The 20,739-nt window shown below is 43.7% G+C and overlaps 10 protein-coding genes across 14 annotated transcripts in view; 6 read left to right on the forward strand and 4 right to left on the reverse strand.

Annotated features, from left to right (window-relative positions):
- The first annotated feature begins 220 nt into the window (after positions 1-220).
- On the forward strand, positions 221-2,516 carry LOC128300902 (glycine receptor subunit alpha-2-like). Its single transcript, XM_053037149.1, has 10 exons — positions 221-243; positions 473-570; positions 654-721; positions 815-1,062; positions 1,134-1,216; positions 1,286-1,438; positions 1,510-1,748; positions 1,831-2,013; positions 2,102-2,280; positions 2,360-2,516. The coding sequence occupies exons 1-10, from the start codon at positions 221-223 to the stop codon at positions 2,514-2,516; spliced, it is 1,431 nt and encodes a 476-aa protein (XP_052893109.1).
- Positions 2,517-2,889: 373 nt separating this feature from the next.
- On the forward strand, positions 2,890-5,883 carry LOC128301955 (kinesin-like protein KIF23). Its single transcript, XM_053038640.1, has 4 exons — positions 2,890-2,956; positions 3,037-3,762; positions 3,832-5,242; positions 5,309-5,883. Exons 1-4 carry the CDS (start codon positions 2,946-2,948, stop codon positions 5,771-5,773), a joined length of 2,613 nt encoding a protein of 870 aa, XP_052894600.1. The 5' UTR covers positions 2,890-2,945; the 3' UTR covers positions 5,774-5,883.
- Positions 5,823-6,917, reverse strand: LOC128301956 (THUMP domain-containing protein 1 homolog). Its single transcript, XM_053038641.1, has one exon. It carries the CDS (start codon positions 6,857-6,859, stop codon positions 5,879-5,881), a length of 981 nt encoding a protein of 326 aa, XP_052894601.1. The 5' UTR covers positions 6,860-6,917; the 3' UTR covers positions 5,823-5,878.
- A 49-nt stretch (positions 6,918-6,966) lies between these two features.
- Positions 6,967-8,683, forward strand: LOC128300158 (spliceosome-associated protein CWC27 homolog). Its single transcript, XM_053036128.1, has 2 exons — positions 6,967-7,101; positions 7,165-8,683. The coding sequence occupies exons 1-2, from the start codon at positions 7,060-7,062 to the stop codon at positions 8,635-8,637; spliced, it is 1,515 nt and encodes a 504-aa protein (XP_052892088.1). The 5' UTR covers positions 6,967-7,059; the 3' UTR covers positions 8,638-8,683.
- Positions 8,654-9,878, reverse strand: LOC128300159 (E3 ubiquitin-protein ligase HACE1-like). The gene is made up of 2 exons (XM_053036129.1): positions 9,847-9,878; positions 8,654-9,785 (listed from the first exon to the last, which is right to left on the reverse strand). Exon 2 carries the CDS (start codon positions 9,777-9,779, stop codon positions 8,820-8,822), a length of 960 nt encoding a protein of 319 aa, XP_052892089.1. The 5' UTR covers positions 9,780-9,785; positions 9,847-9,878; the 3' UTR covers positions 8,654-8,819.
- A 123-nt stretch (positions 9,879-10,001) lies between these two features.
- LOC128300160 (uncharacterized HIT-like protein Synpcc7942_1390) lies at positions 10,002-10,662 on the reverse strand. Its single transcript, XM_053036130.1, has 2 exons — positions 10,300-10,662; positions 10,002-10,233 (listed from the first exon to the last, which is right to left on the reverse strand). The coding sequence occupies exons 1-2, from the start codon at positions 10,594-10,596 to the stop codon at positions 10,072-10,074; spliced, it is 459 nt and encodes a 152-aa protein (XP_052892090.1). The 5' UTR covers positions 10,597-10,662; the 3' UTR covers positions 10,002-10,071.
- Positions 10,663-10,777: 115 nt separating this feature from the next.
- Positions 10,778-12,304, forward strand: LOC128302133 (protein CLP1 homolog). Its single transcript, XM_053038873.1, has 2 exons — positions 10,778-10,962; positions 11,044-12,304. The coding sequence occupies exons 1-2, from the start codon at positions 10,861-10,863 to the stop codon at positions 12,211-12,213; spliced, it is 1,272 nt and encodes a 423-aa protein (XP_052894833.1). The 5' UTR covers positions 10,778-10,860; the 3' UTR covers positions 12,214-12,304.
- LOC128302134 (N-acetylneuraminate lyase A-like) lies at positions 12,150-13,640 on the reverse strand. The gene is made up of 4 exons (XM_053038874.1): positions 13,605-13,640; positions 13,168-13,469; positions 12,719-13,107; positions 12,150-12,651 (listed from the first exon to the last, which is right to left on the reverse strand). Exons 2-4 carry the CDS (start codon positions 13,227-13,229, stop codon positions 12,254-12,256), a joined length of 849 nt encoding a protein of 282 aa, XP_052894834.1. The 5' UTR covers positions 13,230-13,469; positions 13,605-13,640; the 3' UTR covers positions 12,150-12,253.
- A 140-nt stretch (positions 13,641-13,780) lies between these two features.
- Positions 13,781-16,520, forward strand: LOC128300407 (GTP-binding nuclear protein Ran). Its single transcript, XM_053036448.1, has 3 exons — positions 13,781-13,916; positions 15,093-15,670; positions 15,747-16,520. The coding sequence occupies exons 2-3, from the start codon at positions 15,242-15,244 to the stop codon at positions 15,960-15,962; spliced, it is 645 nt and encodes a 214-aa protein (XP_052892408.1). The 5' UTR covers positions 13,781-13,916; positions 15,093-15,241; the 3' UTR covers positions 15,963-16,520.
- A 1,210-nt stretch (positions 16,521-17,730) lies between these two features.
- The window catches only part of LOC128303465 (syntaxin-1A), a 29,770-nt gene continuing 26,761 nt past the window's right edge, over positions 17,731-20,739 (forward strand). For all 5 annotated transcript variants that reach the window (XM_053040428.1, XM_053040431.1, XM_053040432.1 and 2 more), the window contains exons 1-2: positions 17,731-17,773; positions 20,064-20,647. In XM_053040428.1, coding sequence (XP_052896388.1) covers positions 20,615-20,647 — 33 coding nt within the window. In that variant the 5' untranslated portion in view covers positions 17,731-17,773; positions 20,064-20,614. The remainder of the gene's footprint in view (positions 17,774-20,063; positions 20,648-20,739) is intronic.

Consider the following 20,739-nt stretch of genomic DNA (forward strand, 5'->3'; position numbering starts at 1 on the left):
TGGTGTGAGCTTTTCGGGTGAACAATAGGAGAAGAAAAGTTTTATCGATTCCTGATGATGGCGTCGCTGAAAGTGGATCGTGTCGTGAACTGAGTGTGGCTACTCATCGCTAGTTTCGACGATCTTGTACGGGTCTCGCATTATCATATAGGACAACCTACTTCAAGAGTTCGGAGAGTGAAATGTGAAGCATGAATGTGACCTACAGCATACAAAGACTATGCGTTGCATATACATAGCGAGGTAATGCTCCTGAAGTCTAGCTTTTGCTCCCAGCACAAACCACCATAATAAACACACATCCTGTGAGGTTTTGAAGCACAACCGCTTGATGTAAACAGGACATTCAAAGGTTCGGCAAAAGAGCCTATGTTCTATCACTAATCGTGTGCTGGTTTGGACGAGTCATCCAGCGGCAGTAATGACGTGTTTAATTACTCTAATGGCAGGCTGCACCTCGTTCTCGTTGCAGTTTGATCTGGGTTTTCGAATTATGTCTCCCTGCGAGAACGGCCACTTCCAATTACCAATATGAAAAGGGCACCGAGTATGATAAAAACGTTAAGCCAGGTAAGATGCCAGGTAATGCCTCAAACGTAATTATATTCTGTACATAAACACCTCTCCCTCATTCGGTCCAACTTCTGCGATAGGAGCTCTCACGGATGTATCCGTATCGCTGTACATTAATCGAATATCAGGCGTGGATGAAAATAAGGAAGTAAGTAATCAAGTGTTCCAAATATAAACTAAAGCCGTGTCTGAGCGATAGCTATCACACACCTAGGTTCTGTTTATATTAAAATACTTGCAGGAAATATCATTCGATGTCTTCCTTCAAATCACTTGGGTAGATACCCGAATCCAGCCAGTGGCGAGCAATTCAACGTCGAACAATTCGTGGGTAGGCGAATACGTAGAACTGACGAAGGCCGATCGAGACATGATATGGGTTCCTGATCTCTACATACGACAGCTGCGGGAAATGAAGATGCTAACCTTGTTTGAAGAAATATCCAGTTTGCGATTATATTTAAACAGCACCATAAGTTTAAGCATTGGGTAACTGCTCGCTGAAAATGGTCTATGGCAACCTCCATCAACATATTACAATATTTCCTCTCATCTTCTAGAGCTACCATCATCATAAAGTGTGACATGGACTTTGTGCTTTACCCATTGGATGTACAAAGATGTCCTGTCGATTTCAGCAGCTGTACGTATCATTGTTGGATTCCGATATAACCAATTAATCCGTTACTGATACATTTGTTTGCGCTTCTAGATAAATATCCAGTGAAAGATTTAAGGTTCCGCTGGCGATCGGAAAATGCGCTTTCTTTCCCGAATGACTTTGGCGATGGATTTTTTCGGCTTCCAAAATATGTGGTTTCATTTTACACCGAGCAGGAGTCACAGATAGTCAATTACAGCGATGGTAATTGAAAACCTAAATCCTTCTATTTGTGCATACACGCGTAATGATATTCAATATTATTTCTTTTATAGATAATCATAGTTCAGCTAGATTAGAGATAACCCTATCAAGGGAAGTAAAGAGTTACCTGTTGGAGAACTATCTTCCATCCACGTTATTCGTTTCCATATCCTGGGGCTCCTTCGTAGTCGTTCCAGAAATTGTTCCAGGACGGATGGTGCTGCTAGTCACCACGCTGTTATCATTGATCACGATGTTCGATACGGTGCGGAATAACTCACCGGATGCGTTGGAACTGAAGTGCCTTGAAGTATGAAGGAAACCCCATCGTTGATGTTGTGCTTTATGTGCTGTACGTTCGTTACTACTCACCGAATATTCCCTTTTTCTAGGTGTGGCTCATATCCTGCACTTTGTTTGTGTTCTTTGCGCTAATGGAGTACTTTATCGTGCTGTTCGGAATAAGATACGACAAGCACTGGCGTGTGGCCAAGGCTCAGCACGCCTCATCAATACCTCCTTCCATAACATTACAGTCGGCGGTGACGATGGCTCAAAGCACGATGGATACGTCGGTAAGCGCGATCCCCTTCAGGATCGTGATCTTCTGCATCGTATTCCTTCTTCTGCATCTAATGAACATTTGTATCTACTTCCAAATAGATAAACTCCGCTACGTTTCAACGCGAGAATGGACTTGAGCATAATACTCTGAAGGTTTCTGGCAGCAACAAGGTTCAACCGCAAGATCACAACAGCAAGGCAACATCGGCTTCACTTAGTAATATACAGGACACTGTTCAAAGCGCCCAGAAAGTGTCGTCTGTGATGACACGGAAAAGGTAAGACTGATTCTATCGGTTCTACTAACACTTCACAACGAACATATGAACTTCACTAAACAATTAAAACGACCTTCAGGTTTCGCAACGTCGCGGATGTAGCACTTCTATACGCGGGCTCCCAGCGCGGCCGATTGGATCAGCTTTCTTTGATTATTTTCCCTCTCAGCTTTCTTATATTCACCATTTCATATTGGACCATGTATTTAACTGAATCTAAAAAAAATTTCAAGTAACATTCTCCTTCGAACATAAACCCAACCCTATAGTTGATCTAGTAATAAACTGAATTGCCTGTTGTAAATCTGTATGTTGTTTTTACGTTTCGCGATCCAGCCGGTTGTTTTCCGGAAAATTGTTTTCAATGAAACTTTTCATTGTTTTCTGGATGATGACAGGAATTGGAATTTTAACCAATTGTCGCACATTGACGCCCAGTGTGTCCTGTCACTTTTTGACATTGTTTGAAAGTAACGAACTTTCGAACGACTTTTCAGAACAAAGCTGTTGTTTTGCGTACGTAGAAGCCGTTCCGCAAATTGTTAGCCTTGCTCAGTGCACATTTAGCATTATTAGGACGTGAAGCAATCGTTTACTTGCGGGCGAAGTGCGCTTTTTGATGAGAGCAATTTATTTCATATTGCGAGGATATCAGTGTGTGAAAGATGAAGACGATGTAAGTTCCCAAATCGCGCGTTCTATTCCATACATAACATAGGTTATACAAATGCGGGTTCTCCAATTTTCCACTTTTAGGCGTCAGAAAACTCCGCTGAAGATAGCGCCGAGATCGGTCATCAAAAGCCGTGGAAATTCTGGCAACAGCTTGGTAAAAGATCCTGTACAAGTCTACTGCCGGATTCGTCCGCCGCCTTGCGAATCCGATCTTATCTGTTTACGCGTCACCGATGCTCATACAGTCGTTTTGACGCCTCCGGAAATAGCAATTAACTACAAGGTGGCTAATCTGAAGGAAACGCAGTACATTTTTAAGCGCGTTTTCGACGATACTGTCCGTCAGCATGCGGTATATACGTCAGTCGCTCAACCGCTGGTAGAATCATTAATTCGTGGCCGAAATGGATTGCTGTTCACTTACGGCGTTACCGGGAGCGGCAAAACGTACACCATGACCGGAGATCTACAACATCGTGGAATCATGCCGCGTTGCTTGGATGCACTGTTTCGCACTATTGCTGATTATCAAGCAAAGAAGTACACATTTAAATCGGATCGACTGAATGGCTTCGATATTCTTACCGAGGCAGAGGTATTGCTCGAGCGGCAAACAGAAATGAACGCGAAACTGACCAAATCTTCAAGAAAGAAGGATTTAGATCAAGAAGTGGCATCACAGGCTTCGGTGGAACCATCGGAAATAAGTGGTATTGAGGAGGACAACATCTACGCCGTATTCATAAATTATGTGGAGGTGTATAACAACTGTGTATACGATTTGTTGGAGGAAACCACTATACAGAAGTACGTCCACTGCCCAATAATCCGTTTTACATCTGGCGGGTAATTAATTTGAATTTCATTTCTTTCCAGAACGTTGCAAAGCAAAATGGTCAGAGAAGACGCGCATCATAATATGTTTGTCCATGGTGTGACGGAGGTAGAAGTGAAATCGGTTGAAGAGGCGCTGGAACTGTTCCAGATTGGGCAAAAACGGAAGCGCATGGGACACACGATCCTTAATGCGGAATCGAGCCGTTCTCATTCCGTTTTCACGATTCGACTAGTTCAAGCTCCAATCGATGTGCAGGGAGAGCACGTCGTGCAGGACCGTAATGCCATCACCGTAAGTCAGCTTTCGTTGGTAGATTTGGCCGGAAGCGAGCGAACAAATCGAACGGGCAATACGGGGCAACGGCTGCGTGAAGCGGGTAACATCAACAATAGCTTGATGACGCTGCGAACTTGTTTGGAAATTTTGCGCGAAAATCAGCAGACTTCCGGTGGCAAGAAGGTACCATACCGAGATTCAAAAATTACCCATCTGTTCAAAAACTATTTTGATGGAGAGGGTCAAGTGCGCATGATTGTATGCGTAAATCCACGTGCAGAGGATTACGACGAAACGGCGCAAGTTATGAAGTTTGCCGAAATGACTCAGGACGTACAAATAGCGCGACCCACACCGATCAAAATTGACATGGGTCTTACGCCAGGCCGTCGTAAGGCTAACCAGCTGGTCAAGTTGGCTCTTGCGGACATGGCCGAAAGACATCAGCAACATGCACCGTACGTTGCCGATTCGAATGTCGATCGAATGGATTTCGACCTCGGACTGGTGTACAGTTTGGAACCGTTCCTGTGTGAGATGAAACTGGGCACACCGGAAAGCAATGAGCTAGTTCGAAAGCTATCTGAGGTGTTGGAATTAAGGATTCAAAAGCGTAAACTGTTGGGTGAAGATTTTAACGCTCGGCAAAATCGTTTCCGCATGAATTTACATAAACTGGAAAGCGAAAATGTGTCTTTGCGTACAGAAAACGTATCGTTCAAGGGCGTTCTTGCCCAAAGCAAGCAGAAAATTACCGCACTAGAGAACAAGATCGTGATTTACGAGAGTTCCATCGATGATTTGAATCGCCGCAATCGTGTGTTGGAAGAACGAGTACGGGAGCTGCAGACGCAACTGAATCAGAAAACTCAGCTTGTCAGCCAGAAGGAACAGGAAAAGGAACGTCAGCGAAAGAAGTTCACGTCTAAAATAGCAGTCGAATCGGAAAAGATGAACCGTGAACTGGAGATAAAACTGATGGAGCAAAAGAATAAACTGCAGGACGAAATGCGTGACAAAGAAGAGCGGCTTCGAATGGTTTCGGAGATCATTCAAGGAACACCGATAGCGCGACCTCGTTCAAGTAGTGTAGATAAAGATTTCCAGAAGCTAGAACTAACCCCCAATGTAAAGTCACTCGTTTCTGCTTATGTCACACCGCGAGTTTCGAGAGTAAGTAATCGGTAGAAATAGTGGATTCTTGAAAAAATCTTAACTCAGATACATCTTCTATTGCAGCCCGGTACAGCAGTCGCAAATAGTAGACATCGTCGGTCTCGCTCAACTGGTGAACGCTGGCTGGAACATCGTGCTGCCAATCCCGTTCCGCTGGGAACCATCCTGCAGCCGTACTATAGCAACTCAAAATCTGTTACCAAACTCACCGATAAAGACATCCTCGCGCAGAAGACCAACAAATATTGCTTGATTTCGCAAGACGCCGACACTGAGGGTGAAGTGGAGACGAAACTGTACAAGGGCGACGTTATTCCGACCAGTGGCGGAGGAGCGCAGGTGGTCTTCAACGATGTGGAGTTCCTGAAACAATTCTCCCCCACGAAGACACCCCCAAATCGGAAACGTTCGAACAATTTCGTTACTCCGAGTGCTCCGCCTTTGAGCGAGATACAGAACACCAATTCGAAGTGTAGCACAGCTATAGAGGGACATGCGGAAGGGCAAAACAAGCGGTCAAGGCACTGATAGAGGGGTCTTTCTATTTATGCACCAAGCTATCATTTTAGTTGTATTCACTAACATAATGCATTATTTTACAGTATCATTGTTTCTTTATTAATACAAATTTTCTTACTCGGCTACTTCTTCCGGCAAGCTTGTATTTTTTTCCACTATTACACTCTGTTCATCTGGTTGATGTGTCTGTGTAGTATCTTCTTCCAAATTATTAGTCACTTTGACCTCTTCTAATGGCGGCGCCTTATTTGGATTCTGTGAGAGAACCAGTTCAACCAGATTGTACTTCCGCAGCTGGTAGTATTCGGGCAGGATTCCGATGCAACACAGGCCCTTGATCACTTCGACGATCACCGCTAAATCCGGGTTTTTAAGGTTCGCCTTGTTGCCTGCATTCTTGGCTGCGATAAGTTCGGCGAGTTCGCGGATCACATCGTCTCGGGAAAGATCATTATTAAGCCGACGATTAAATAAGATCGCAAATGTTTTCGGCTCCTTCAGAAAGTACCGGTCGCTTAGCTTGCCAACAACGTCGATTATATCCTTAAGGTTGGCACGGCATACCGCTTGGATCGGCAACATTCGAAGTATGAAGCGAGATTTGTGTTGTTTAGTATCATTCAAATCCTTCATAAGCTTGCTCGTCAGTTCGTTCGGATCCGGTAAAGATGTCTGAATAAAGAGACAATTCATGGCTCCGCTCTCTACGTTCTGGAAGCGGAAAGTTTTGTTGTTCGGTTTACCGACCGCCTCTGCCTCTTTCTGCAGCTTAATCGAAATGTCTTCTTCATCGCTTGCTGCATCGGTTTGTTGCTGATTCTCACCATCCTCCGAAGCGGTTTTGTCTGATGGACCATACAGCTCGTCTGCATAAGCATTCAAGATGCGATAACTATCACGGACACAATCGCGGACATGCCCGTTGCATGTTACCAGAAACCCACGATGGCCCGGTTTCATGTTGCGATCTCTCATTGCGTCACCTGTACCGTGATCGTTCGCCTTGGCGTAATAATTCCGCTTACCCATCTTTCTGTTCCTGTTGCGGTGATCCATTCCAGACGAATTCAGCTTTATTTTCTTTGCCTCAGACATTGTACACCACCGGTTCTCGGAATTTACATTCAACGCGTTTTCGATGGTTACCAGACGACGTTTGTGGCTGAGCAAACGTCTAACAAATGTCAGAGCGTTCCGTGTCACTTTGTAAACAATCCGGTTGCAGTGTTTTACTTTTTGTAAGCGCTGTTTGGTTATTGGCACACGGTCGTTAATTTAATAGATTCATCGTTAAAATGAGCAACATTTACATCCAAGAACCACCAACGGCGGGGAAGGTGAATCCATCTAAGCCACTATTTACCACCTTGTTTCTAAATCTAAGTGTTGTACTCTTGTAGGTTTTGCTGAAAACAACAGTAGGCGATATCGATATAGAACTTTGGTCAAAGGAATGTCCATTGGCTTGCCGAAACTTTATTCAACTGTGCCTGGAAGGATACTACAACGGGACAATATTCCATCGGGTCGTGAAAGGCTTTATCGTACAGGGAGGAGATCCAAATGGAGATGGCACTGGAGGTGAATCAGTGTACGGACATCCGTTCAAAGATGAGTTCCATTCCCGTTTACGCTATGTTCGGCGGGGACTCGTTGGTATGGCAAATTCTGGCAAAAATGATAACACTTCACAGTTCTTCTTCACCTTGGGACCCACACCGGAACTGCAGAATCAGAACACGATCTTCGGGAAGGTGGCGGGCGACACCATATACAACATGCTAAAGTTGGAGGAAGGCGAAGTGTATGAAAATGAACGACCTCACTTTGAGCATCGTATCATTCGTACCGATGTGCTCAGCAACCCATTCGAGGACATTGTGCCGCGGCGGCTGGCCGCGGGTGATAAATCGAAACAGGATGGTGAGAAAAAGAAGAAAAAGGAGAAAGGAGTAAAAAACTTTGGTCTTCTATCGTTCGGTGATGAGGCGGAGGAGGAAGAGCTAGAAACCAAAGTGTACGTGCAAAAGATAGCACCAGGACGTGGAAAGTCTTCACACGATGTATTAGATGATCCCAATCTGAGCAAGCAAACCAGTATTACTTCGGAAAGCGAAATGAAAAAGCGACGAAATTCCGTCGACAGTAGCCAAGAAGATTCTTCATCTGACGGTCAGCAAGAGTCTGGTGATCGTGGCTCTTCATCGAAGCGATCTCTTAACCATGATGTGAATAGCATTCGCGAAAAATTGAAGCATAAACTTGACGATCCTAAGCGGAGTAGAAATCCAATACCGGACCCAGCTGGTCAGGAATCTGATTCGGACTCCGATTATGGATTAGGTAGCGACCGGAAGAAAGCAAAACAAGAGCAGGCGGAAAAAATCCGACAGGAAATAAACCAACTCAAGCGCGACTTTCATTCGGATAAACGCGCCAAGGACAAGCACAAGGTTAGCGAACAGAAGAAAGCATCTAAAAAGGCACCCCGAAATGAAGTGATGAATGAGGTGCTGAGGGTGCAGGAAGAATACTCACAGAAAACCAAACAGCTTCCCAAGAAAGGTAGTTCGAGAGAAAACTTTACCATGGAGCTGTTGCAAAAGTTTAAAACTAAGCTCCATTCCGCTCACGAACGGGATACGGAAACACCGAACGGCGGGAACGCATCAGCTGAACTCGACGAAGAGGAAGACATCCGCGGAGACAATTGGCTAGCTCATCGGTTGGAGTTTGAGAGGAAGGATCCAATATTGGCAAAGGATGCTGCAACAAAAGACGACGACTGGTACGACGTGTACGATCCGCGCAATCCTCTTAACAAACGAAAGCGCGGAGAGAAAATAGATCGTTCTCAGAAACCACGAAAATAAAAGAATGATCTATCGTTTGAATATGAACTCCATATTTATTGCAATGAAAGGCTTATATACATAATGGAATATACACATCGCTTGTAAAATAACGAGTAACGAAAGAATATACAGCACGTTTCGTCCAATGTGGAATGTAATCTGCGTGCTTGAAACCGGGGAAAGCATAACCGTATCTCAGCCTACAGGGTAAACGTTTTCAGCCTTGATAGTAGGGAATTGACGTCGCTATCTATTTCATTTTTTACCTTCAAGTTGATGATTTGGTCAACGAGTGTATCGATATTCCGTTGACGTACTGTATCTAGCTTTTCGGAGAAATCTTTCAACATTTCTTCCAGCTTTTGCTGATCTATGCCGTGACTCTGCACATCGAGATTCCTAATCTGCCGCTTGAAAACAGAAAAGATTCTTTCGCATATGTCCACCGTCTTTTCCCGATGCTTATGTATGTCCGTTTGGCTTAGCGTTTGCATTTTAGAGATGATACGCTCCGAGAGGCGCAATTTACCGATTGAAAAGTCCAACGCCAGCATTCCGTTTGAATCCCGCAGCAATACGTTGGTGCCATAGTCGAGCAACATCTGTACCACCTCTACGCTTTCCGTGCTAACCGCTAAATGCAGCGGTGTGCTCAAATTCTTATCCCGTATGTTTGGATTGGCAGAGTTCTCGAGCAAAACTCGAACGACGTCCCGGTAACCTCTGCTGCAGGCAATATGCAACGCCGAACGATTGAAATAGCATTCGAACGTGTTTGGCGACATTCCTTGCAGTATCATATCCTTCACCTTATCAGCGTTATTGTACGAGACAGCTTCTAAAAAACGAGATGTAAACAATGCTGACGGTCGTACTTTGAGGTACGGTGCCGGGCGAGTTTCCGTACGATGGTCCTTGCGAACTTTCAGCTTATTACGTGTGGAGGAACACGAATCGCTTTCCGGCCCGTCTTGAGCATAGGAAGGGCTAAATGAAAGTGATGTTTTCGGGGCATCTATGGTGGGATTTGTTTCTGTTTCGGCACCTTGTCTAGTGCAACTGCTGATCGAATCCACCTCTTTTTGATCGCCGACCGTAGAAGTTTCTGGTGTTTCTGAATCGTTCGAAACACCCAACGTGTCGGTTGTATGACCACTCATCGTGGGCTAAAAACACGAAATAGTGTTTAAATTTATGTAGAAAATGTATTTATCGGTCATTTTTTACCAGCCCTGTTCGTTTGCTATCCGTCCGTACTTTGTTTTGTTTTAGATTCTGTTGACAGCTTGCGCTGTTTTGCTATCCTAATTTGCATTTGTCAACTTATTTCAACTGACATCGAATACCAAACATCCGAATAAATTTTTTGCTCATTTTCATAAAACACAAAATCAACAAACCTGCGGGAGTTTCTACTTTATTCACGAACTACATGGAAAAATGATCATTCAATCATCCTGGCGGCCAGCCGAGTTGACGACCACCGATTACATGAAGGTGTATATGGTACACCGTTTGGCATCCGTTATCACCATTATTGATAACTAACCGGAATCCTTTGGGAGCCTTCGATTTACCCAACTGACCAGCAACATGCGTTAGATGTCCTAGTAACTAAAATATGACACGAAATAGGGAATAAATATTTTTCAAGACGATATATTTAGCTAGTGCATGTACCTCCACCTGGTCGACTGTACTGTTTTCTAGCTTATCAATTTTTTCCTTCGGAACCACGAGAAAATGAACCGGAGCTTGCGGCGAAACATCATTGAAGGCGATGCATTTCTCGTCCTCGTAGATTACATCTGCAGGTATTTCTTTCTTGATAATCTTATCGAATATCGTGTCCGGATGTTTTACACCCGGTTTGGGTGAATTTGGTGAAGCAGCGCTATCTTGACTGTGAAATCTCACCATGTGACAAACGGACTGCAGTGTCCGGGTCACAAACGGACGGACTGTAGCTGCTATCATTCTTTATCACACCAGCACGTAAATAGTAACCAATTACTATGCCTACGTCCAAACGCACCAATTTGCAACCAATGTTTTTATTCTACAAATGTTGTGATTTGAAAATAAAAAAGGATGTCAGTGATTTGACAGCAGGCCTTGGCATATCTGTCATTAAAAAAGTTGGTAAACAATCAGGAGCGGACGATCATAAATTTTCAAGCTTATCCAACGAGTATGCAAACTTGAGCGTACATTCTCCAATAAAACGAAGCTCCAGGCACTATGTCGGACGATAAAACGATTCCAAAGACAGATTACAAGCTTGAGGCTGACTCCGAGCTACGGTTTGAGATAGAAAATAAAAACGAAAAAGTGTCCGTTGTGGTAAGTAGTCCGGTCGCGTCGCATTAATCTAAAACGGCAGTACTCCAGTATTTTTATGATGCATTGTTTCTGGTCTTGTAGCTTCTCAATGGACAAGCGGAACTTTTCGGCACGGAACTAGTCGTGAAAAAGCCGTATGAATTCGTCACCGGCGCGAAGGTTGCTATTTTCACCTACCATGGTTGTACGATCGAGTTACGGGGCAAACCAGACGTGGTGTACGTGGCGAAAGAAACGCCTATGGTCATGTACTTGAATGCGAATTCGGCTTTGGAGCATCTGCGGAAGAAAGCCGAGCAGGAGGATGCACAAGGTCCAATCGTGATGGTGGTGGGTCCGACGGACGTAGGAAAAACCACCCTTTGCCGCATATTCCTGAACTATGCGGTGCGCCTTGGCAGGCGTCCAATCTTTGTAGACTTAGATGTTGGCCAGGGAGCTATCGCTATACCTGGCACGATTGGCGCCTTGCTCGTGGAGCGTCCAGCACCGGTAGCGGAAGGTTTCTCCCAACAGGCCCCACTTGTGTACCATTACGGTCACAGCTCACCGTCATCTAACAGCACGTTTTACGATGTGCTAATTTCGAAACTGGCCGAAACTACGTTAGAACGCTTGCAGGCAAACAAAAAAGCAAAATCGTCCGGCATGATCATCAACACCTGCGGATGGGTTAAAGGGTCCGGCTACTCGCACATACTGCACACCGTGGAAGCTTTCGAAGTGAGCGCCATATTTGTGCTGGATCAGGAACGGCTGTACAACGAATTGTTGCGCGATGCGAAGGAAAACGTGCAGGTGATACTTCTGCCGAAAAGTGGCGGAGTTGTGGAGCGTACCAAATCGCAACGCACCGAGGCAAGAGATCAGCGTATTAGAGAATACTTTTACGGCTCGAAAATGCCTTTCTTCCCGCACAGCTTTGACGTGAAGTTTTCGGACATAAAAATATTCAAAGTAGGATCGCCACCGTTACCGGATTCGTGCTTACCGTTGGGTATGAAAGCGGAAGACAATTATACAAAGCTTGTAGCCGTCCTGCCGGGTCCTCAACTATTGCATCACATACTGGCGGTTAGTTTTGCCGAAAGTACCGAAGAAAACGTGATACAGACGAACGTGGCCGGTTTTATCTGCGTTACAAATGTCAATATGGAGAAACAAATTCTGACGGTGCTGTCCCCACAACCGCGACCATTGCCTCAAACAATACTTCTCGTTTCCGATCTTCAGTTCATGGATAGTCATTAAACAAGATTATATTTTTAATTGACTAATAAAGTACACAGGTTTACATGTTCAGTGGTGGTCGAGTGCTACCAACCGCTATGGAAGGAAACTTTTCCCGAAAAGCTTTTTTCATTGCTGATACCCAGTCTCCATGCTTTAATATTGTAGCAATGTGCGCATTTAACTGGCGCTGCTTATCTCTAGCATCCTTTACCGCTCCACGATTCACATCGGTGATGATTTCCAATGCAAGTTCTGGACAAATGTTAAGCGTCGTCATAATGAAACTATCGAATCCGGCAGCTACTGCACCGCACACTATGGAGTCTGCGCCAAGAAATATGGTACGTCCTACCTTCAAACATGCGCTTCCCTGATCGAGATCTCCACTGGTGTATTTAATTCCTCGGAAATTCGATATCTCCTTCTCTGCATCATCCAAAAACGTTGGCATGTGAACTGGGAGGAAAAATGGCAACTTAAAAAATAATGGTTACGTCCAATTCCTGTTTCATGTCAATCTTACCATTCACGTCAGTAAACATCGGGATGTGATAATAGAAAAAAGGTATTGCAGGGCAATGCTTCGCTATACCTTTCAGATAGGCCACAAGCTGCTCAGAAGATTTAGGCTTAAAATAAAGCTCGGGAAGGCACAGTACCGCGTCCACGTCTATCTGTGCGGCATGGCGTGCTAGCTGTACAACATCCGGGTATGGTGCACCACCAATCTGAACCATGACAGTGATGCCATGTTTTTTGCAGGCCCTTTGCCAAGCCTCTGCCACAAGAATACGTTCTTCGGTGTTCAACAGCATACCTTCGCCCGACGTTCCATTTACGAGCACACCCTTCACATGCTTGGCTTTCAGTAGTTCCACGTACGGTTCAATAGCACCGATATTGAGCGTTTCACTGGAACGAATGGTGCTTCGTAGAGAGATAATAACTAATGTCTACCGTTCAATCACTTACTTGCCGTTTAGGTACGGTGTAAATACCGGTGCCATTAGTCCCGTAAAGTTAAACGTTTTCATGATGATGCTGTTACTGCGGTTGGAATGGGTTTGACCGTCTCTGGATCGGAATGAGTAGTCAAGCTAATACAGCCATCTGTAAGCTATGACGGTTATCTCTGGTATTTTATTTACATGCATTAAGTTTGTGAAGCGCACAATGATAACGCAGGTTCATCATAATCAAGTGTGAGCACAAACAGTGGCTTTATTGAAAGAAGACGGGTTTCGCGCATATCGTCAACAACCGGCCGGGAACAGCTAGGAAACAATAACAGGAATCAAGTCTTATCAAGTATTTCCTTTAGCTCAGAAATTATATGAAAAAAATCAGTATTTCCAAAATATAAATGCAAAAGCTCATTGCTTTGTAGTTTTTGCACAACGTAGCATTACTTTTGGGGTGGTTCAGCAAGAGCGCAAAACTCGTGCTGAATATGTACAAGCCAAATGTTTTCGAAAACCGTTATTTTTTTATTGAACAAGGCGACAGTTGTCAACTCGATTATCTTGAGAGCAAAAGTTTGCTTGCTGTATTTCCGCCTGTAGTGTGCCTCTCTGTCGGCGATATTTCCCGCGAGCCGCAAGAACGAGACAGCTGTCAATATAGCCGCACATTTCGCGCCTCCTGACATCGTTTCGTTTGCGAACCCGGGCTCCTGTCGTCATCTAGAGCGTTTTTCCATCGTGTGGCCAAGCTTGCTCTCTGTAAGTACAGCGAAAAAGTGTGCAAATGATGTGTAATTCTGGAGATTAAGTGTGCTAGGATAATTTCGTAGTAGTTATAAATCAAAATACAAGTATGCAAGTGCAAGTGGGATGTTGCAAGTGCATCGAAATTGGGCATTTTTGCTTGCGTAAAATATCGGCCCCAGCTCTCTACGCCGGCTTTAGCGTCGGGAAGTGGTGGCAATGCAGATATGTGACGAACTTGGAAGATGACGGAAAGACTAAAATATGTAACCGTGTGGGCATCGGATATGTGGTCGCGCATCGAATACATCTGTGTGATGCTTGGAGTGTCGCTTGGAGAACTAGAATTTCGTTACCATGTTCATCTGCCAAAAGGCACCGCTCGGCAGCAACCGGGACTATTGGCGCAGAAACAGAAGCGTGCCGTAAATTTGACAACCATCGCTTGCTTTGCTTATAGCAGTTCAATGCTTACGTCTCATAGTATGCATTTGGTGCAGTTTGTGCCCTCTAGAGATGATAATCCTACACAAATGCTTCGTAGTTCGTTTCATGGAAAGTCAATTCTGATCACAGCATACTATTTATTAGGCTAGCTGTGTGAGATTTGTATTCCGTTTCGAGAAGGTCATCGCAATCGACGAAAGAGCGCACTAATTGCAAAAAAAACCCTGCATAGCGTTCTAAAAAGCGCAACATAAGCTTCCGTCTGGTGCATTTGGTACTGCCGGTTTTGGATAGACTTTACATAGAGCTTTTCAATATCTGTAGTTCAAATATTGTGCCAGCTGCGAATCCTTTTTGGTGACCGAAATGGTAGCGTTTATTGTGAACCAAGGTGGCTATTAATTTTTCCGTCATGATCTCATTCGCTTCGTTAGCGCCGGATGAAGTTAGCAAAGAGGAAATGTATTGTTTCCTTTCGCCCCACATTGCCTGTCATTTCGAAGAAGCTTCTCGAGTAGTACTGCCTTTGCCGGTGCAATATTTTTTCGCATTGCGCGCTTTATAAATACGAAAATATTCGTATTGTTTCATTGTGGATGCACAATGGACTTCGCAAATTAAATAACAAGTATCAGTTGTAATTTATCTTGAAACTAAATGAATTCTGGGAATTGTCAAAACTTGTTATTCATATCAACTTCTTTTTCACCTTTCATATGTGTCTTATTTTCTTCGTGGATGCAGTCCAAAGACCATCATATCGTCTAGAAGAACTCAGGATCTTGGTGGAATACCAAAGCGAACGGATCGATCCATAGACAGGACGCATTCTTAAGGAAGCTCTGCATTGAATACCCTATTTTGCAACTAGGAAAAACCAATTATCATCAATAATGGCGGAAGGAGATATGCCCACTTTCAAATGTGTGCTTGTTGGTGACGGCGGTACTGGCAAAACGACATTCGTCAAACGGCACATGACGGGTGAGTTTGAAAAGAAGTACGTCGCCACTCTGGGTGTGGAGGTGCATCCGCTAGTATTCCACACGAACCGTGGTGCGATTAGGTTCAATGTGTGGGACACAGCTGGACAGGAAAAGTTTGGTGGACTGCGCGACGGTTACTACATCCAGGGACAGTGTGCCATTATTATGTTCGATGTCACGTCTCGTGTAACCTATAAAAATGTCCCCAACTGGCATCGCGATCTGGTGCGTGTATGCGAAAATATCCCGATCGTACTGTGCGGTAACAAAGTAGACATCAAGGATCGTAAAGTAAAGGCCAAGTCGATTGTTTTTCACCGGAAGAAGAACCTACAGGTAAGTAGTGTTACGGTTTACATCGCCAGACGCTTTTTGGCTCATTTGGATCTCTTTTTCCTTCCATTTTCCTTAGTACTACGATATTTCCGCAAAGTCCAACTACAACTTCGAGAAACCTTTCCTGTGGCTGGCTCGCAAACTTGTCGGTGATCCTAACCTTGAGTTCGTTGCAATGCCTGCCTTGCTTCCGCCGGAAGTGAAAATGGACAAGGATTGGCAAGTACAGATTGAGAAGGATTTGGAGGAAGCACAGGCCACGGCACTGCCGGACGAAGACGAAGATTTGTAAACCTTTCAATTCGCAAAGCGGGTGTTACACAAATGGCCCATCGTGTTTTTGTAATTTGCATAATAAGAAATTTCAGTTAGGTCTCTTATATGGTTCAAATCCAGCTAGCAAAGTAACGTACAGGAAGGTAGAACGATGCGTACACTTAATCCCAAAATAGAATGAACCTAACTACGCAACAGGTGAACGGCAGCAACAGGCACAGGAGAATGTTTCAAGAGCAGAGCAGATAAATAAATCGTCGTTGGAACGCAGCATTGTGAAAAACAACAGGATATTGTAAAGCTAATGCAGCATTGGCATCATTTTGCTTGGTTCAAATTGGCATTAGTTAGGGGGATTAGTGCAGAAGCGAAATATTGTGAGCGTTCATCATTCATCGGTTCGGTAGGGGCTGGAAACGGTAAATTTTACACCGTTTTTTGCAAATAGGCGTACGAGACAGCAGGAATGTTTGAGTTCCCTTTAATTTTAATGTTACTGTATCGATGGAAGGATTAGGAGATATAATGGAGATTGAAAATACAGAAGCTCATGCAAGATTCCACATACACAACATGTAACAAGCGCTCGAGATAGTTTTGTCGTTGTTTGAGAAAAGCGTGCTTTCGTTAAGCAAAGCGCCGCGGTGTAGTGGTGTGGTGATTATATTTTTCCCGAATGTTCCGACTAAGAGCATGTACACCTCAATTCAGCATACTGGCGATATATTCTTAAACCTTACAAGCATTGGTATTAAACGATTGAACTGATGCGTGTGGGGGTCGTAAGGCGAAATGTAGGAAGTACATATTTCGTATATGAGAAAGCAGCTCGGATGTCTTGAAGAAAAAGTTGATTCTATTATAATAAAGATCCGTACAAGAAGCAACATAAGCTGGTTTATTTGAAGTCCAAAACAATCGCAGTCCAAACAATCGATCAATATTATAGAACATAATTTTTTCATGTTTCGCTTGAAGTTGGGCATGTGCCTTGTTCTTTCGGTATGTGTTTTATGATTGAGATTTTGTTTTATGCAAATACCTGCGTATCATTTGAGAATTGCTTCAAGATGATAACAGGTGTGTATTTTTTATTTCACTGGTACAACAACCTCAGGAGGTCTAGGCCTGCCATTTCCGGCTTTCTTTGAATGCATTTACCCATAGCCATAGTCCTGCTTATAGAGGATTGGCCCATATGGGATTTTGAACCGGTCCTGACGAGTGAAGACCGGCACCGCCAACAATACACCGACGGTTCGCCTAGGTGCATATGTTTAACCGAATTGAAGTTAGTATTTTTTATTTAATCGGTACTACAACCTCAGGAGGTCTAGGCGGGCCATTTCCGGCATTCTTTGATTGTATTTACCCATTGCCATAATCCTGTTTATAGAGGATTGGCCCGTATGGGATTTTGAACCGGTCCTGAAGAGCGAAGACCGGCACCGCTAACAATACACCGACGGATCGCCTAGGTGCGTATGTTCAACCGAATTGAAGTTAGACTTATTTTTGTATAATGTACTACTCTCAGGACCTGCTAATCGTTTACTTATATTATTATTATTAGTACGTTAAACAGACAAAACGATATAAGTAATGATTTTATTACATCGGAACGGCTTTCGTGAAGGAAACTTCAACCATCTCAGCAGATTTTAAAAATTTTCTGAAGACGAATGACATCAGACGTTTGCAACAGACGTTAGCAATACTGTCAAGCGCTGTCGTTGATGCTTGTGTGTGAGTTTGCATTCGGCGAAGGCCTTAAAAGTATTTCTGTGGGAATGGTAGCATGAAAAGTTGATGTTTCTGCGATAAAAGGTGTTGATTGGCGAATTATGTGCGTGTTCATGGGAAAAGCGAGCGTCTAGGAACAGCCAAACTACCTGGCTAGTGTTTTGACAATAAATTGAAGTTTAGATCGATCGAATGCACCAGTGTAGGGAGTGGAAAATCAACTGTGTTTGATGACTAATTCCTTGCGCGTAGGCTGTCCGTACAAACGATTCTTCCGCTTTGAAGTCGATGCAGTGTGATTGGAAGTGTGTGTTCTGGGTAGCTGACTGAAAAAATCGATAATTGCTCGCGATTTGTTGCTAATTTTTTCCTACATATTCGGGAGGACAAATGTGTTGGTGTGAATTCACGTGAGCGTGAGAGCGAGAGAGCGCTGAGGAAAGTGAGAATTGCTCGACTCATTTTATAGAATATACAGGGTTACTAGGGTAAGTGTATCAATTGTTGTGCTATCGTCAGAAAAATTTAAAATATGAAAAACCCATAACGATTTGCAGTCCCAAATGAATTTCATCACATAATTTAACATGTTATACATGTGAGACTAGAGCGCATAGTCATCGATGAATGATTTCTAGAATTCGTTCATGAGTCATTTAAGCTTAAACAACACAGTTTGTGGCAATTCAACTATATTTATTAGGTAATATTTATCGATTTGAAAAATAGCACAACAATTGTTGTAGAAAGCACGGGCGAAAACCGGAAAGCACCAATTTTCGTGCTATACTCATATTGCCAGTTTGAACTGCCAAGTTTAAGTGTGCAATAAATAAACATATTTCTTTTATTGTATTGTTTCATATTGACTCTTACAATTTGAGTCAGCTGGACTGCTTCCTGTCGATTCTAACAGTGATTTAAGACTAGCACACCAATTGGTACACTTATAGCACAACAATTGGTGCATAGGAGAGGTTTAGAAAAACGACAAAGTTAGATAATCTAGAAAGGAAAATATGTAGAAAATGTATACCTATGAGAAAAATCCTTGTTTAGTGAATTTTGGTTCAACATTTTTATCACAATCGCTGGTTTTGTGAACACGCTGTACAAATTTGTACATAATTGATACAGTTACCCTACTATCGAGACGTTTTTTAAATCCCTTACATCTGGTTGAAAAGTTAAATGTTTCCTAAAAAATGTGTTTAATATTAGAGCTGAAGTTGAATGTTCCTTGTTGTAATAACCACTTTTCAAGTGATTGACGAGATATTTCTCTTGGTTTCGTCATGTGAGGACACACATTTTCCTCGTATCCTTGTATTGAGTCTGTACTGAAATCCTTATACGCTTCGACATGTGATCGATACTGCCCATCTGAGATGGCAGATAGGCAGATGTGTTAAGGTCGTCGTTTATTTGTTTTAAAAGTCCTCAAGTTTCAATCGAAAGAAAAAGGCATATGTTTTGGTTTTTGTAGTCTATTGCGGAAAAAATCACATCATGTTCAAAACCATGTCGAAATTTACCAAACCTGAAACCCTGTAATATCGCACACGCAGGCTCATTTGAACGGTGAGAAAAACACTTGATAATGCTGCATTACGACATTCGAGCAGTTCATTCGACGAGTACGCGTGGTGTCGTCGTCGCGTGAAGATATCGATTTTCACCATAAGAAGTTAGTTTTTCCACCGGAGCCCTTGTGTGGCGGCGATTGTTAAATACTGTAGCGCAGCAGTGTGGCAATGAAAGGTAGAATTGGTGAAAATTGAAGAAGAAAATGCAGTGTGTCTGTTGTAACAAACTAAATTTGCCCTAGCCTCCGTCGTGATGACGCACAGTTAGTGATCCTCGTCGGAAGTTGAAAATTCGATTCGATTGATCTGCCGAATCATCCCTCTTCCTTAACTAATTAACGCCCTGTGCTGTTCAATCGGCCCCTGAAAAGTTATTTTCTTAGTTCTTAATATTAGTTACCATAAAAAGTGCAGCCTCTGTGGCGTGAAAATTGTTCTTGGAAACACTAGTGTCTCGTGGTATTTTCTGTCCAAAAAGCAAAGCACGATGGAAAGGGCACACCCCTTCGTGACGGCCACTTTATGGCAACACCCCCGCACGGTTTACCGCTGAAGTTGCCATTGTGGTGAGGGTGGTGCTCCTTCGTTTCGTGCATGATGTGTCATTGGTGCAAAGCGAAATCTCGAGATGGCGTGTAGTTGAAAAAGTGGCCATTCGAACATAACAATGCAACAGCATACTGCATAAACGCAGGGTGTGCCAATCACCATCATGTGCAGTGGTCGAAAACGTAGTAGCTCGCCTAAAGGTAGTAGCCTGAATTCTTATCCATTATCTTCTCCATCAGCCGTGTAGGTGCAGAGTGGTGCAAAGGTGCGAAAGAGTGTGAAGGTTTTACAGTGGTGCTAACAGAGGTCGTCGGTGCTGTAGACGACGAGGAGACCGCGGACCTGCAGATATCCTGGTGTTACTGTACCTTGTCCCCTTGTCCTATGTCACGGCCCGTCCGGCAGTCCCAATATACCGTTGTTCACCTCATCAACCAAACGGGAAACTAGAGCACACGCGACTGTTGATCGATCGAAGAGACGGTCAGGAAAACGGGTGGTGGTTCTCCGGTTTGTCTGGTGCAGAAGGTGAACAAAGGAGTCGGTGGATTCAGGCACGAGGGGGTGATTCTTCTTGCCGAAATAAGTAGAAGTTTATTGGTTTCTACGGAAAACAACGCAGACAACCAAGGAAATCTCCGATAGAGTATATTAGAGGACACACAGACGGACATTCCGACGCACGCACACAGCGACACAACATATTTACGCCCGTACATACGGTGTACACACATATTCCCCCCAGCAGGAAGTGCGTAGAGGGAGCCACCGGCGATAAGAAGCGGTCAAAATGACGAAGGACAGATTAGCAGCTCTGCAAGCGGTAGGTCTTCCTTTAATTTTAATCGTTACTAGCGTGGTTTAGGTTAGATCTTGATTTTATCCTTTTATAAAGCACCTCTTCTTTAGTTACCC

The sequence above is a fragment of the Anopheles moucheti genome, chromosome 3 (assembly GCF_943734755.1).
Source record: "Anopheles moucheti chromosome 3, idAnoMoucSN_F20_07, whole genome shotgun sequence".
NCBI classification, from domain to species: Eukaryota; Metazoa; Arthropoda; class Insecta; order Diptera; family Culicidae; genus Anopheles; species Anopheles moucheti.

What these genes read in the sequence shown, in the direction of transcription:
- LOC128300902 (XM_053037149.1), top strand. Translation starts at nt 221, where the DNA reads ATGCGTTGCATATACATAGCGAG. An exon ending in CGTTGCATATACATAGCGAG is followed by an intron (nt 244 to 472) that starts GTAATGCTCCTG and finishes TTCTCGTTGCAG; the next exon opens with TTTGATCTGGGTTTTCGAAT. An exon ending in TCCTGTCGATTTCAGCAGCT is followed by an intron (nt 1,217 to 1,285) that starts GTACGTATCATT and finishes TTGCGCTTCTAG; the next exon opens with ATAAATATCCAGTGAAAGAT.
- LOC128301955 (XM_053038640.1), top strand. An exon ending in GAGGAAACCACTATACAGAA is followed by an intron (nt 3,763 to 3,831) that starts GTACGTCCACTG and finishes ATTTCTTTCCAG; the next exon opens with AACGTTGCAAAGCAAAATGG. An exon ending in TCACACCGCGAGTTTCGAGA is followed by an intron (nt 5,243 to 5,308) that starts GTAAGTAATCGG and finishes CTTCTATTGCAG; the next exon opens with CCCGGTACAGCAGTCGCAAA.
- LOC128301956 (XM_053038641.1), bottom strand. Translation starts at nt 6,859, where the DNA reads ATGTCTGAGGCAAAGAAAATAAAGCTGAATTCGTCTGGAATGGATCAC.
- LOC128300158 (XM_053036128.1), top strand. Translation starts at nt 7,060, where the DNA reads ATGAGCAACATTTACATCCAAGAACCACCAACGGCGGGGAAG. An exon ending in AACCACCAACGGCGGGGAAG is followed by an intron (nt 7,102 to 7,164) that starts GTGAATCCATCT and finishes GTACTCTTGTAG; the next exon opens with GTTTTGCTGAAAACAACAGT.
- LOC128300159 (XM_053036129.1), bottom strand. Translation starts at nt 9,779, where the DNA reads ATGAGTGGTCATACAACCGACACGTTGGGTGTTTCGAACGATTCAGAA.
- LOC128300160 (XM_053036130.1), bottom strand. Translation starts at nt 10,596, where the DNA reads ATGATAGCAGCTACAGTCCGTCCGTTTGTGACCCGGACACTGCAGTCC. An exon ending in GTACAGTCGACCAGGTGGAG is followed by an intron (nt 10,234 to 10,299) that starts GTACATGCACTA and finishes GTCATATTTTAG; the next exon opens with TTACTAGGACATCTAACGCA.
- LOC128302133 (XM_053038873.1), top strand. Translation starts at nt 10,861, where the DNA reads ATGTCGGACGATAAAACGATTCCAAAGACAGATTACAAGCTTGAGGCT. An exon ending in ACGAAAAAGTGTCCGTTGTG is followed by an intron (nt 10,963 to 11,043) that starts GTAAGTAGTCCG and finishes CTGGTCTTGTAG; the next exon opens with CTTCTCAATGGACAAGCGGA.
- LOC128302134 (XM_053038874.1), bottom strand. Translation starts at nt 13,229, where the DNA reads ATGAAAACGTTTAACTTTACGGGACTAATGGCACCGGTATTTACACCG. An exon ending in ACACCGTACCTAAACGGCAA is followed by an intron (nt 13,108 to 13,167) that starts GTAAGTGATTGA and finishes CATTCGTTCCAG; the next exon opens with TGAAACGCTCAATATCGGTG. An exon ending in GATGTTTACTGACGTGAATG is followed by an intron (nt 12,652 to 12,718) that starts GTAAGATTGACA and finishes TTTTCCTCCCAG; the next exon opens with TTCACATGCCAACGTTTTTG.
- LOC128300407 (XM_053036448.1), top strand. Translation starts at nt 15,242, where the DNA reads ATGGCGGAAGGAGATATGCCCACTTTCAAATGTGTGCTTGTTGGTGAC. An exon ending in ACCGGAAGAAGAACCTACAG is followed by an intron (nt 15,671 to 15,746) that starts GTAAGTAGTGTT and finishes CATTTTCCTTAG; the next exon opens with TACTACGATATTTCCGCAAA.